Below are 14,366 nucleotides of genomic sequence, written 5' to 3'. Positions count from 1 at the left end.
AAGCCTTCCAACCTTCTAAATATTCCTTTATATGTGGTTCAGAGTTCTGGGACCATCCCCTGAGCCTGCTTGTTCAGGCATTCTGTGTTATTGCTGGCAGAGCTCCTTTACTGCACTTCCACCAGATCCGCCATCTTGCATTTTTAGAGGTGTATTAATAGTATTAAATTCCATATTAGAAAAGGAGAAAGGTCTCAAATTAAACTCAGCTTCTACTTTAAGAGGTCAGGATAAAGAAGATCAAATTAAACCCTAAGTAAGCAGAATGAAGGAAATAATAAATACAAGAACAGAAAAAAAAAAAGAAAAGAAACCTAACACTGATATACTCTATCTAGACTGATCAGGGCAAAAAGAAAGAAAACCAAATTACCAATATCAGGAAAGAGAGAAGAGACGCTAGTACAAATTATATAGACAGTAAAATGATAATAAGAATATTATTAACAACTTCATGCCCATAAATTTAATAACTTAGATATAATGGACACATTTCTTGAAAGGTACCTACAAAGCTCATTCAAGAAAAAATAGTACTCTCTGAAGAGCCCATATATCCATTAAATAAATTAGACTTGTGATTTAAAACTTTCCCAGGGGCACATACATATACACCTGCAAATCTAGGCTCAGATGACTTCACTAGTAAAATTTCCAAACCTTTTAGGACATAAATAATTCGACATAATCTCTTCTAGAAAGCTGAAGAGGAGGAAATACTTCCCAGTTTAGTCTATGAGTTCACCCTTACCCTGATACAAAAACCAGACAAACATTATTAGAAAGCATCACCGATATTCCTCATGAAGTAAATGTAAAGCTTATTTTTTAAATTAGGAAATCAAGCCTAATGATATGTAATAATAATAATGTACCTGGACATGTGGGATTTACCCTAGGAACACTAAAGTTTACACAGCCACAGAGTCTTCATAGTGCCTACGAAGGCACTTGGTAGGTATTTAGTAAACATTCATTGAATACATTTGTGACAGAACAAATGACAGCTATGAGTAATGACAGCTTATGCACAAGACAGCTTATGCACAAGAATAGCACTGTAGGGCACTTTATTGTTGTTGTTGTTAAGTGCTGTTGAGTCTATTATGACTCACAGCAACCCTCTATAGGGTTTCCAAGGAGCAGTTGGTGGGTTTGAACCATTGACCTTGTGGATAGCAGTTCAGTGCTTATCCTATAGTGGTACACCAGGAATCCATTGCAGGCTATAAGGGCCATCAAAGGCCAAAGAAGAGGAACAGTATGGAAAAGGGGAAGGCTTATTAAAAATGGCATTTCTTTGGCATGGAGCTGTAGAAAGGATTCTGTTTTGGGAGTGGATATAATTTGGAGAATCAAAGAACATTAAAAAAGGGAATTCCAGCAAGAACATGAGTGAAAACTGGAAGTGGGAATAAACATGGTTTTGAATATACCACCTCAACTGGAGTGGTGATTGCACTGGGGTGGAGGTCGGGGGGGAGGGGGGAGAAATATGGTTAGATGGATGTGTTAGGGTTCGAGTATGCAAGGTTTTAGCAATAGGAAATGGGGAAGAAACCATCAAAGTTTTTGAACAGAAAGCTGTGATGAGGAAATCAGTGTTCAAAGAAAAAAATGAGTCTAATAGTGACAATTATGATGGATTTCTATTTGTACTGCCTTTGAGTGAACCAACTTAAAGGCAATTAATAACAATCTTTACAGATGCAGACTGACAGCGTTCTCCCATGGAATGCCTTATGAGTTTGAACTGCATGACGATCTGCAGCCCTTTGCATTAGCAGAGGAGCTCTTAACCACTATGTTTCCAGGGCTCCCTTCATGATGGATTAGAAAAGATATTTACTAGTTGGATGGAAGGAGTCCTGGTGGCGCTGTAGAATAAGCAAAAGCTTGGTTTGAACCGCAAGATCGGTGGTTCAAACTCATCAGCCGCTCCTCGGAAACCCTATACAGGGTCCCTATGAGTTGTGAACAACAGCACCTAACAACAGTTGGATAGAAAGGATGGACCCAAGGCCACCAACAGTATGTTAAAATAATGCTGTAATTAAATGTCTAAAATTTGTACATGAAAACACTTAGCTCAATGCCAACACAGCCTAGTGCTTCCATACAGGTGAATGGAATCTACCCATCACTGCCATGCAATCTAGTCAGATCCATAGTGACCCTATGTGGCCATTAAGAACTGTCAAGTTTTTCGATTCATAGTGACCCTGTATAGGGTTTCCAAAGAGTGACTGTTGAGCTTGAACCTCTGACCTTGCAGTTCAAACCTACGTTGTGGTCCAATGCTTATCCTACAGCACCACACCAGGACTCCTATGATGTTGTTAAGTGCCGTCAAGTTGGTTCCAATTCACAGCAAGTCTGTATAGGGTTTTCAAGGAACAACAGGTGTGTTTGAACCACCAACCCTGTGGTTAGAAGTCCATGCTTATCCTAGAGTGCCACACCAGAACTCCTATTTTTTGTTGTTGTTGTTGTTAAGTGCCGTGGAGTCAGCTCCAACTCATAGTGAGCCTATGGAGAGGTTCGTGAGCTTGAACCGCCGACCTTGACATTTAAAGCAACCTTGAAGTCCTGTGCATTAACCCATAGCGCCACACCAGGACTCCCATAGTGCAGCATAAAACTGCACCATACAGTTTCCAAGGCTGTAAAATTTTATAGATGCTGATTGCCACATCTCTACCAAAGTAGAATGTGAATATTGGCTAAATTAGCATTCCATTTAAATTATTGTTGTTATGTGCCGTGGAGTCGGTTCTGATTCATAGCGACCCTGTACAGGGTTTCTGTGGCTGTATATCTTTATGAGAGCAGAAAGCCTCATCTTTCTCCCACAGAACGGCTGGTAGTTTGGAACTGATGACCCTGAGGTTAGCAGCCCGATTCGTAACCACTACGCTCATTTAAATTAGTAACTAATTTTCTTCATTCCGCAAAGTTTCAAAGTAGTCTTGTTGTTGTTAAGTGCCATCGAGTCGGTTCCAACTCATAGTGACCCTGTACAGGGTTTCCGAGGATGGACTGACTCGTGAGTTTGAAACGCTGACTTGGCAGTTCAAACTGACCTTAAGGACCAGTGCTTATTTGACAGCGCCACACCAGGACTCCAATGCATCAAGGAATCTGGAATGCATCAAGAATTTTACTGGCTTTATAAAACTTCATTGATATAAGATTTTGGATTCGTTTTTTAAAATGATTACTTCTGGATGTTCTGAAACGCTTTGTTCTCCGCCTCTCCTAGATTGTTTCATGATCTGTATGCACCATACTAATCGAAAACAGATTTGTAAGGAAGATTCAAGTGTTGGCTTTATTACAGAACTGCTACTACGAAGAAAATTTGCTATGCGTAAGCAGTTCATTTTCAATATCTCATTTACGAACCTCAAAGACACGTAATTCCATAGTTTACGAATGGAAGGGATTGGGGGAAACCAAGGTCCACAGAGGGTAATCCGTCCAGGGTGGCAAAGCCGCTAATGGTCACGCATTTTCGAAGCGCAGACTTCCTAGCTATTCTACGCGAGGCCAAGACGGTAGGCTGTAGCTTGAATACCGAAGAAAGAGTAATCGATCTTGCGAGACCCGAGGACCGAAAAAACCTCAAGACAGCTGACAAGAGGTACTAGATATACAAGCTCTGGAACCCCGCGGCTCTGAAGCCTCAGGTCCACCACCTCTCGTTCTCGCGATACTAGCTGATCCGTGCCCTGCGGAGTAGGTCCCGCCCAACACCGAAGTTTCTCGGTCGTCATTTCCTGTGGGTCTACGGGCAAGGGGAGAAGATGGCGGCGCTGGGGGAACCTGTGCGGTTGGAGAGGGGTGAGTGCCGCCGAGGACGGACCGAGGTGGGTGGAGGGGATGGCAGTGTGTCGCGTCGCCGGAGGGGAGGTCCAGGCCCCGACCCTTGAAAGCAGGCGGTCCGTCACGGTGCGATCGCCGACGTCGCTGCGTCGGGCTCTGGGGAGGGCCCCTGCGATCTCTGAATTGATACCGAGACCCCGCCTCTGCTCTCTTAGGCCATAACACAGTCACACAATCTGTCTACATTCCTAGACACATGGCATACATCCGCTGTCTCGGTGGACAGAGCCGACGTGGCGTTCAGATACGTGTAAACCTGACAAGTAAACATCACACACCCAGTTCGTACGGAGGACACCGCCGCCTTTCGTTACACTCCCTCTGTACGTGCGCTCCGAAACCCGATGTCCCTGCATTCACTGATACGTCGCACACATTCCGGACACAGTGCATTCCCACAGAGTCCCATTTATTTACACAGTCACAAATCCCATTACTTTCATCCCTCGCTTGTGTTTGGGATGGGGTATTTCCTGCCTTTAGTGCCCCTCCCAGGTCCGGTGTAGATGTTTTACTGACTTGCTCTTGGAAAGCAGGTTACATAACTTGGTTAAGTCGAATAGTGGTAGATTGTAAAGTACTTAAGGTTGCGATCTTATTCCTTCTATACAAACCCTACAGATGCTAACGTTGTTGGTTGCTTACCTTTTAAAGTTGTTTGCTGAGTTGTTTAGAACAAAAAGCTTGTGAAAATCCCTGATTACATGTTTTCCAGAGCCCTGCTACAGATGTTCAACACTCTGTTTTTCCTTACTGAAATCCTTTTATTTCAAACTGTTTCGAGTGTGCTTTTGACAGTGTTACAAGTTATTGATAGAGTTACGGAGTGGAGAATAAACAATTTGAGTACTAATAATAAACAAAGTAGCTCTCTGGATAGCGCAAAAAGTTTGCACTAGACTAGATTTACAGCCTCGGAAACCCTGTACAGGGTCGCTATGGGTCGAAATCGGCTTGACGGCACTTAACAACAGCTAACCTGAAAGCTGGTGGCTGGAACCTATCCAGTAGCAATGCAATAGAAAAGCCAGGCATTTCTTACAGTCCCGTGGAGAAAAAAAAAAAACAACCCTCTTGAACAGTCACTACTGGATGGCACCAGGTTAATTAAGATGTAGATTGGAATTATCTTGCAAATATTAACATTTGCAGTTACAGTCTGAATGCTAAGTATCGGCTCTAAGAAGGGAATACATTTTTAGAATAGTTGTACTTCAAGAAACCTCTTTGCTCATGCCTTCAAGTGCACACTTCACATTGTTCCTTATGGTGTTCAACGTTTGGAAGCCACTTTTTAAATGAGATTGTTTCTCTGCAGCCTGCCAGGCTATTAATTAAAGCATCATTTTTGGCAGAAGAGTAGCTACTTTGGGAAGATTTTCTAAGTTAGGCCTAAGACTGTGACATCTTCCTCCACAGTACAATGGCACTGTGCTTTATAGCTGAGAACAAATCTGTTTGGTGTTAGCAGGAGTAGGTGTTTTTCTTTGAAAGCTAGTTGTAGGATTGTAACATGTTGGCAGTCTTTTGTATTTTTAAGTACAGCACAAAATAATGTGGAACTTCACATCTGACATTTAGTTTTGGTAGTCATGACTTGGTTGGGGCTTTTTTTCCCTAGTTTTTTGTTTTTTTTTTTTTTCATCTTTTTCACTTGCAAAAGAGAAGCTATATATATATGTATAAATAATCGGATGAGTTACTAGTGGTAGTCATTTAGTAGGATAAGGAAGTCAGATTATATCAATTCTGACTTGTTTAGAATTTTTTTTAACAAACTTTATTCACAAACAGTTCTATGTATTTTACGGTGTAAAATTGGTGCTCTTGATCAAGATCCCGAGTGCCTTCTAAATCATCAAAATATTATATGGTTTCTATACTAAAACTTTATAGACCAAAATAATTGATGAACTAACAGTCCCATTTATCAGCCATCCTGGTGCTGAAAGTCAGAGTGGAGATTTGTTTCCATTGTATTTGACTAGCATCCGTTTCGGTTTTTATTTACCAGCAGTTACAAAGATGACACAGGAAAACTTGCTCTCAATACATGATTGCTGTGGGATAGTGCCAACTCGGCAGCAACTAACATCACATTTTTATTTGAAATTGAAACATCTACTGTTTTTCATTACATTTATTCCTACTTTTCTGTCTGTAAACATAAAGGCTATGTTGTTGTTGTTGTCAGGTGCCACCAAGTCAGAAGCGACTCATAGCGACCCCACTCACAGCAGAACAAAAAGGCTATAGTATAAAGAAAATTTTCTAGTCTTTCAATATAATATGACATTTATAACTTTTTCTATTTAAGTCTAAAGAAGGCACAGAAGTAGTAGAATAATCAGTACTGTAGCCTTCTGGAGTACAAAAAGTTAGAAACACTCACTGACACTACTATGACATTTATAAAATGAACACTTTTCCTCAGACTTCACATTAAGAAATGCTTGGCATGCTTGTTATTGTTAAGTGCCATAGAGTCGGTTGAGACTCATAGTGACCCTGTGTAGGGTTTCCATGGAGCAGCCGATGGACTTAAACCACCAGCCGTATGGTTAGCAGTCCAGTGCTTATTCTACAGCACCACACCAGGATACTGGCTCTTAATATTTATTATGATTAATTGATGCCAATGTAACATTTATGCTCGAATATGCCAGACCCACTTCCCTATATTGGTTCAGTTGTCATGTAACTTTCGAGGACGGTACTGTGATTTCCGTTTCACAGTGGATACGCTGGAGACATGTTAAGTGTGTTGAGTTGGTTCCAACTCATTGCAACCCTGTATTTCCAGGGAGTGGCCGGTGTGTTTGAACCACTAACCTTGCAGTTCGCAGTTCAGAGCTTATCCTGCAGTGCCACACCAGGACTCCAGCAGAGACGTGGTGGTGACTGTGTGCCATGGAGTCAATTCCTATATAGGGTTTGTGAGGCTGTAAATCTTTACTGGAGCAAAAAGCCTCATCTTTCTCCTGCGGAGCAGCTGGTAGATTAGAACTATTAACCTTTTGGTTAGCAACTCAGCTCGTAACCCCCTAGGCTACCAGGAACCCCTTAGCAGAGACATTTGTTGTTGTTATTGTCGTTGTTAAGTGCCATTGATTTGGTTCCAACCCATAGCGATCCTGTATAAAGTTTCCAAGGATAAGGTTTCCAAGGAGCGGCTGGTGAGCTTGAACTACTGTCTTTGCATTTCAAACCAACTTTGCAGTCCAGCGCATTAACCCACAATGCAACACCAGGACTCCTAGCAGACACATATGGACGTTAAATAACCTGTCCAAGATCACACAGCTATTTTTTAAACCAGAATAACAAAATTAATTGTTTTGTTTTTCTATTTTGTAAGTATATGTATTTGATTAAATTTGTTTTGTTTAAAACACCCTGTTAATGATCCTGAATTGAAAACAGATCTGTTAATTTTATTCAGTTGTTAATTTTATTCACTGCCTTTGCCAGTGGCAAGTTGTATCTACCTATGTATCATGTTTCTCTTTGGCAAAGCACAGTGATTTCACTAGCGCATGGTGGTTGGTACTGTTTAGTGCTTTGGTTACTAATAATGATAATTTTTTATTGACTATGTAGCTCCTGATGGTATTGTCAGTATACTGTTGCGGTACATTGTTTATGTGTCTCACATTTCTGCCCTCGTCTTTTTCTGTAATAATCTTGCATAGTGTTTTCAGTTTTTCTAGTCTCAAAACTATTATTTTCTAAATTTTATATTTCTCTGATACCAGTATTTCTCCCTAATCTATTTAGCATTTGTCTCAGTTTTTACATTCCTACCCTCCTTGTACATACATACAGCCGCCTTCCTAACATATCCATGCACACATGCCCAAACTCTTTAACTTTTTTGTTCATCTTCTACATATTTCTTGTTAATCCTTGAGGAATGAATCCTACCACACAGTGTTACATAGGTATTTAGAGACTTTTCTGCAGAAATTATATATCAATGTATGTTTAACTCTAGATATTTGTAGAGCAATCGAATTGTTGGAAAAACTACAAAGGAGTGGAGAGGTACCACCACAAAAACTTCAGGCTTTACAAAGAGTTCTTCAGAGTGAGTTCTGCAACGCTGTAAGAGAGGTGAGTAAACCAGATTACCATTTACGAAAAAGCAGAACAAATTACGTAAGATAACACCCTGAAATATGGGTCCAGAATTTTTTAAGGAAATAGTCTTTAGAAAGCATTAAAGATTACCCTTGTCAATTTTGGGATTTCTGATCAAAAAATTATTTACAAAAATATGTAACTTTGCAAAGATTTTAACATTCGTTCACCTCAAAAAGAATTCAGACGTATGTTTTCTGAAATTTTAAAATGTAAAGTCACAGTGGTTCTGACTTTTACAGGTGTACGAACATGTCTATGAGACTGTGGACATCAGTAGCAGTCCTGAAGTGAGAGCTAATGCAACTGCAAAAGTAAGTTTGTTCATTTCCTAAAAGTGAGAGAATTCTTAATGGATTAGACGTTCAAAAGAGATGTGGTTGTTGTTATGTGCCGTCGAGTCAGTTCTGACTCATAGAGACCCTGTATTGGGTTTATAAGGAGGACTGGTAGGTTTGAATCGCTGACCTTGTAGTTAGCAGTCCAAGGCTTATCCGTACAGTGCCACATCAGGATATAGATGCAATTATTAGATTCATAGTAGGCTTATATTGGAAACTAAAAAAGTATGTTTAAAGATACACTAAACTTATCAAGTAATATGATGGGATATCTAAAAAATTGATTCTGTAGAAAACTTTAAGGAGCTTTGGTAGCATAGTGGTTATGAATTGAGCTGCTAACCTCAAGGTGAACAGTTCAGAACGACCAACAGTTCCATGGGAGAAAGATAAGGCTTTCCACTCCGGAAAAGATTTATAGCCTCACAAACCCTGTACAGGGTTGCTGTGAGTTGGAACCGACTCCACAGCACAAAACCACCACTGTAGAAGATTTTATAAAGTTTAGATAATGCATTAAAAACATACTTTACACAATTGATGGTAATCTTACAGAAAAACTCAGTGATCTCAAGTCAATTTAGACTCATGGCGACCCTATGTAGGGTGTCTGACACATTTTTATAACAGACAGCCTCATCTTTTACTGAGCGACTAGCAGGTTTGAACCCTAATTTTGTGGTTATCAGGCTAACTCACAGCACTACTATGCTCCTTCAAAATCTGCATATATAGTACAGAATTGTGCTGTATATGTTATACATCTGGAATTATATATAGATGTTAATCACAATTCTAAGGTCTCAGATGAGGCCAACTGTGAAAGCAAACTTGGATTCCTTGTCTCAGACCATAAAAGTCAGTAACTAATGAGCAACCCCCAGACTGGTCTTTTCTCCAGAGCCTGTATTTTCTCTCCTTGGCTTTAACTCTGAATCTATGCTATATTGCTTAGACTAGATTATGTCTCCAGAACTTCAGGTAGCACGTTTGGGTGCTGTTCTCTACCAGTGTTTTCCTCAAAAGAAACCTTGCCTTAATTGTGTTATAGGAGAAACATTTGGCTGCTAACTTCAAGGTCAGCTGTTCAAACCCACCAGCTACTCCATGGGGAAAAGATGAGGCTGCCTGCTCCCATAATGATTCACAGGCTAGGAGCTCTATATAGTGTCGCTCTAAGTTTGAATTCACTCACTAGCAGTAGGTTTGGTTTTTGGTTTTCCTCAAAGGACCCTTGGTGGTGTGGTGATTAAAGCACTTGACTACTTGGTTCAGACCTACCAGGGGCACCATAGGAGACAAACAAACAGCTTTGGGGCAGTTCTGCTCTGTCCTATAAAGTAGTTATGAGTCCGAATTGACAGTAATGGAGTTTTTCAGGAGTTTGTCTCAAAGAATTCAGACATTCACCTCAGTGTTCATCATATGTGATTAGAATAAATATCAGCGAAAGGGGATTATACTGGAATTAGTCATTGTTGTTGTTAATGCCATTGAATCAGTTCTGCTCTGTCTTTTAAGAGTTAGTGTGGGTTAGTGTCATAGGTAACTACTGCTGCTATTAAAAAATATACCATAATTGGGTGGTTTTAAAGAGCAGAAATTTATGTTCTCATAATTGTTGTCATGTGCCGTGGAGTCGGTTCTGACTCATAGCGACCCTGTACAGGGTTTCTGAGGCTGTAAATCTTTACGGGAGCAGAAAGTCTCATCTTTCTCTTGTGTAACAGCTGGTAGTTTCGAACTGCTGACCCTGAGGTTAGCAGCCCGATTTGTAATAGTTATATAGGCTAAAATCTAGATTGGGGTATTGGCCTTAGCGATTTCTTCCTTGTTGGTAGCCCCAGCATTCCTTGGCATCCTCTCTTGGCATTTATCTTCCCATGTATGTGACTGGATCTGTGTCTAATCTGCTTTTTTGTAAGTCAGATGTGATGAGATTTACACTACAACCTACGCTTGAGTTTCCTTCTTATTATAACAAAGAATCATATTTCCTAGTAAAATTACATCTGCAGGTATAAGGATTAGGATTCTAACTAATAGAATGATACAGTTAGGGTTAGTTAGGGTTCTGACTAATAGGACGATACAGTACAATCTACAACAGTTTCTCACTCTCCAAAGGAAATATTGGAGTCTGTTGAATAGAAATATGGCACCTGAGTGTAGTCTGAGCTATAGAAATTTAAATCTAATTCCAGAGCTGTATGACCTGCGTAGCTTACTGAATTTGTGAGGGCCATCATTCCATAATTCGTAGCTCAGTGGCTTCATACAATAAGCAGTGGTTGCTGTGAGTCAGAACCAACTCGATGGCACTTTACAACAACGGCGGAGTTCTGTTCTCCTCTAAACCTTGGAGCATAGTAGATTTTCAACAAATTTCAGTTTCCTTCCTCCTCTCTTCTGTTTTTGCTCATGCACTGTGGTAGTTAACTATAGCAAGAAAACAGCATTTACTTTGGCCTCATTTTCTGAATATTGAGTTATTTATTAACTTACAAGTTATTTGTAGTCTGCATTATTCATTAATATATGGTACAAATAATATAGCAGTCAGAATGACACCTTGTAGGGACATGTCCACGTAGGATAGAGAGGTGGGATGTGGGATGTGCCCTGCACAGAGGCAGACCCCTGAATACATGGGGCTAACCACCCAAAGCGTAAGTCTGCTGACATCTTTTAATGTGCACAGTGTTCATCTGTCCACCAAGCCTGCTTACCAGATGCTGTACACACAAGGCCATGCAGAAGTTCTAGGCAGTGAATAGACTAGAAGTGACCTGAGAAATCTTAACACTTCTGTATAATTCCAGGGTATTCTTTCCAGTCATCTTTAAAAAAAAACATTTGTGGACATTTAAACATCAAAACCATGTGACTCAAAAGTAGTTTTTAGAAAGAGACAAGTAGAACTGAGGTGCACAAAGATCATATTTGAATATGAATCATTTTCTTTCAGGCTACTGTCGCTGCATTTGCTGCCAGTGAAGGCCATTCTCATCCTCGGGTTGTTGAGCTACCAAAAACAGAAGAGGGCCTTGGATTCAATATTATGGGAGGCAAAGAACAAAACTCCCCCATCTATATATCTCGAATAATTCCAGGTGGAATTGCTGATAGGCATGGGGGCCTCAAACGAGGAGATCAACTTCTTTCCGTTAATGGAGTGGTACGGATTTTATATTTCTATTTGTAGTAATTTGTTGTGTCCACTTGGGGGTGTATTTGAGTTACAGAGATGTGGATTTGGGTGAGTAAAACCAAACTCTGTAGTTTAGAAATCTGAGTGCATCCTAGGGTGATTATTGTACTTTTTACAAGAACTTAAAAGTGTTTTCTGTTTATTTGCAGTGTAAACTATAGCAAAATGTTTAATGTGTTTATTATGAAGTAATTAGGCTTTTAGTAGGAAAATGTTAAAGTAGAAGTCTGCTCTCATTTTGGTCTATTAGAGTGAATGGCAGTTGCTCAATTTACTTCTGACTTAGTGAAGTAAAAAATATAGATTGGTATACTGATTATTTAGAACTTATAAACCAGTGCACACGATATGATTTAGCAAAGAATGTCTAAATGAATAATGCCAGATAATAATGATAAGGGCAGATCTAGTTTTATATTGCTGAACTGATACAACATTGGAGTATTTTATTGGTATGTGTTACAAATATGTTTTTATTTTTAATTACTTACAAAGGCTAGATATTAATTGCATGTTTGTGTTTTTTTCCTAGAGCGTTGAAGGGGAACATCATGAAAAAGCTGTAGAACTTCTGAAAGCAGCTCAAGGAAAGGTTAAATTAGTCGTACGATACACACCCAAAGTCCTGGAAGAAATGGAGTCACGCTTTGAAAAAATGAGATCAGCAAAACGCAGGCAACAGACCTAATGCGGTTCAAAACTGTATATTCTATTCCACTTTGCTTTTTAACAGGAGAAGTTTTGCTTGTGACCTACTGATGGCCACAATGCCAATGATTGTAAAAACAAAACAAAACATAAACTTCCCATGAATCCTCCTTGTTGCCATTTTATAAATGCCTATTTTAACATCACTTATGATTCCAGAGATGCATACACTTTTTTCTGACAAGAAAAAGTAAAAGGTGATGAGGGCAGTTCTGCCCTGCTGTTTTTACAGGCCTTTTTCAAATGCAGATTTTGTCATAAAATTGTTATAGATTTTTAAAAATGCTTTTTTAATATTAAAATGTACTTTTACATTCTTAAATCTTTTTTTAAAAAATGCTTTCTTCATTTGGCTGTTTATTTCAGAATAACAGTTCTCCAATTCTTTTTCGCTTACTCTATTTTTTTAAACTTCTGAAATTTCTTTACTGTTTTCCAAGAAATTAGACATAAAATCTCAGCTACAGCAGTCATTGTTAACATCGCTGTTGTTGTTAGCATCACTGCTGCGTTTTGTACTTTTGAACAAACACATAATATATATAATCGATGGTAAATCATAATTCAGCCCAATGGAAGTTTTTTACTTTTATTTAAGCATAATGTGTAATAAATATTCATTTGTACTGATTTGTAAAAGTAAGTTTTTAAACACTGAAGCAATCATTACTAAAATATGTATTCTTTCATAATACTAAAGCAGTGAAGTAAAAGGATGTAATTTGATTGTTAACATTCCTGATTACATCCCTTTCTATCTATTTATATTCACTAATATATCATAAATTACAAATGCATAAACGTTCAAATTTCACCTTTTGCAAAATGTTTAAGTGCTATTCATCATTTTCATTTAAATAGATTTTTTATATTTTGATCCTTTCATTCTTAAAGATGATTCCGTTAGTTTTGGTGAGGAATAGTGGAAGCAAAGAAGAAAAGTAATTCTTTTAACCTCAACTAATCTCAAGAATTACTTACTTTGACTAGCTCGTTGATTTTATATAGGAAGAATAAAGTGTGTATTTAAGATGTATAGAAATTATGAGGTGATTTATTCATAAGAATCTGCAGGCTCCCTGTCAAAATGAGTAGGAACTCATTCATATTAAAACTACAATCTTTGTTTACGATTCATTTCTACGGATGGGAATTACATGACTTCATTTGTCCACTGGATGTCACTGTTTTACTAAAAGGCAGCTATTAGTGTGATGACTGTGGCAGGTCTTTTTAGAGGCTGAAATCCAATAGATGACGTTCATTTTTAGTCACAATCTATAGAAAAATTTGTACGGTTTTTAAAATTTGAGTGGTGGTTACTAAAAAAAGACGATAATGGATTATAAAAGATGTAAGGGATTTGGCATAATTATCTACCCTGTATAAAAAAGTGGGCATTTTGTAACAGTAGTTCAGGAAAAATAGAAATGAATACCTTTTCCTGCATGTTGTGAGCACTGAGTCTTAAAAGCTTATTCCAGTTTTCACTGATCTTTCAGAAACAAAAAGTCAGTCAGCATTGTTATTTATCATGTAGGTATTGAGCACTGGATTGCATGGTTGAATGTGTCTCGTCTACCACAAAATGTGCTTGTTATTAATAAGATTGTGCTGTTACTGTATATTTTCAAAATTAGTTCATGTTTTTAAAGTGTTGAGACCAAAATAGTGTAGATGAATTATGGACTTAATTTAATTGTAAGATTTTTAGAGATATTTGTTGTAGAGGTTTATATATTAAAGAGAGGTTATCAGTGCATATTAAAAAACTAATTTGTTATGCTCTTCTTCTTGCATTACAGGGTAAGTGAACCCTGGAGAATTTTATTTTAGTATAGCTACAGCTGCAATCATTTCTAAGGGTGTGTCAGCATATCATTATAAATTATAGCTTCCTGGTTCAATATCAGCTGTTTTAAAACTTTCAGCCAAGTTAAATATTATCTAGTGTTGCAATTTATTGAGTAAGCTTTTTTTTTTTTTTCCTCTTTCTTCCACAGTAATCTACAATCTGTTCTTTGTGTGGGTTGGCACCTATTTATAATTTTTAAAATGAGAAAAGTTTAAAGGAACCAAAT

The 14,366-nt window shown here is 38.4% G+C and overlaps 1 protein-coding gene across 1 annotated transcript; it reads left to right on the top strand.

Annotated features, from left to right (window-relative positions):
* Positions 1-3,806: 3,806 nt before the first annotated feature.
* LIN7C (lin-7 homolog C (C. elegans)) lies at positions 3,807-12,265 on the top strand. Its single transcript, XM_006864850.1, has 5 exons — positions 3,807-3,843; positions 7,880-7,998; positions 8,268-8,339; positions 11,335-11,544; positions 12,110-12,265. Exons 1-5 carry the CDS (start codon positions 3,807-3,809, stop codon positions 12,263-12,265), a joined length of 594 nt encoding a protein of 197 aa, XP_006864912.1.
* Positions 12,266-14,366: the final 2,101 nt, after the last annotated feature.

This window comes from Chrysochloris asiatica, unplaced genomic scaffold, assembly GCF_000296735.1.
Source record: "Chrysochloris asiatica unplaced genomic scaffold, ChrAsi1.0 scaffold00072, whole genome shotgun sequence".
Classification (NCBI taxonomy): Eukaryota; Metazoa; Chordata; class Mammalia; order Afrosoricida; family Chrysochloridae; genus Chrysochloris; species Chrysochloris asiatica.
The sequence above is the reverse complement of the archived record's forward strand: the minus strand, read 5'-3'. Positions and strand labels throughout refer to the sequence as shown.

What these genes read in the sequence shown, in the direction of transcription:
- LIN7C (XM_006864850.1), top strand. Translation starts at nt 3,807, where the DNA reads ATGGCGGCGCTGGGGGAACCTGTGCGGTTGGAGAGGG. An exon ending in GAGCTAATGCAACTGCAAAA is followed by an intron (nt 8,340 to 11,334) that starts GTAAGTTTGTTC and finishes ATTTTCTTTCAG; the next exon opens with GCTACTGTCGCTGCATTTGC. An exon ending in TTCTTTCCGTTAATGGAGTG is followed by an intron (nt 11,545 to 12,109) that starts GTACGGATTTTA and finishes TTTTTTTCCTAG; the next exon opens with AGCGTTGAAGGGGAACATCA.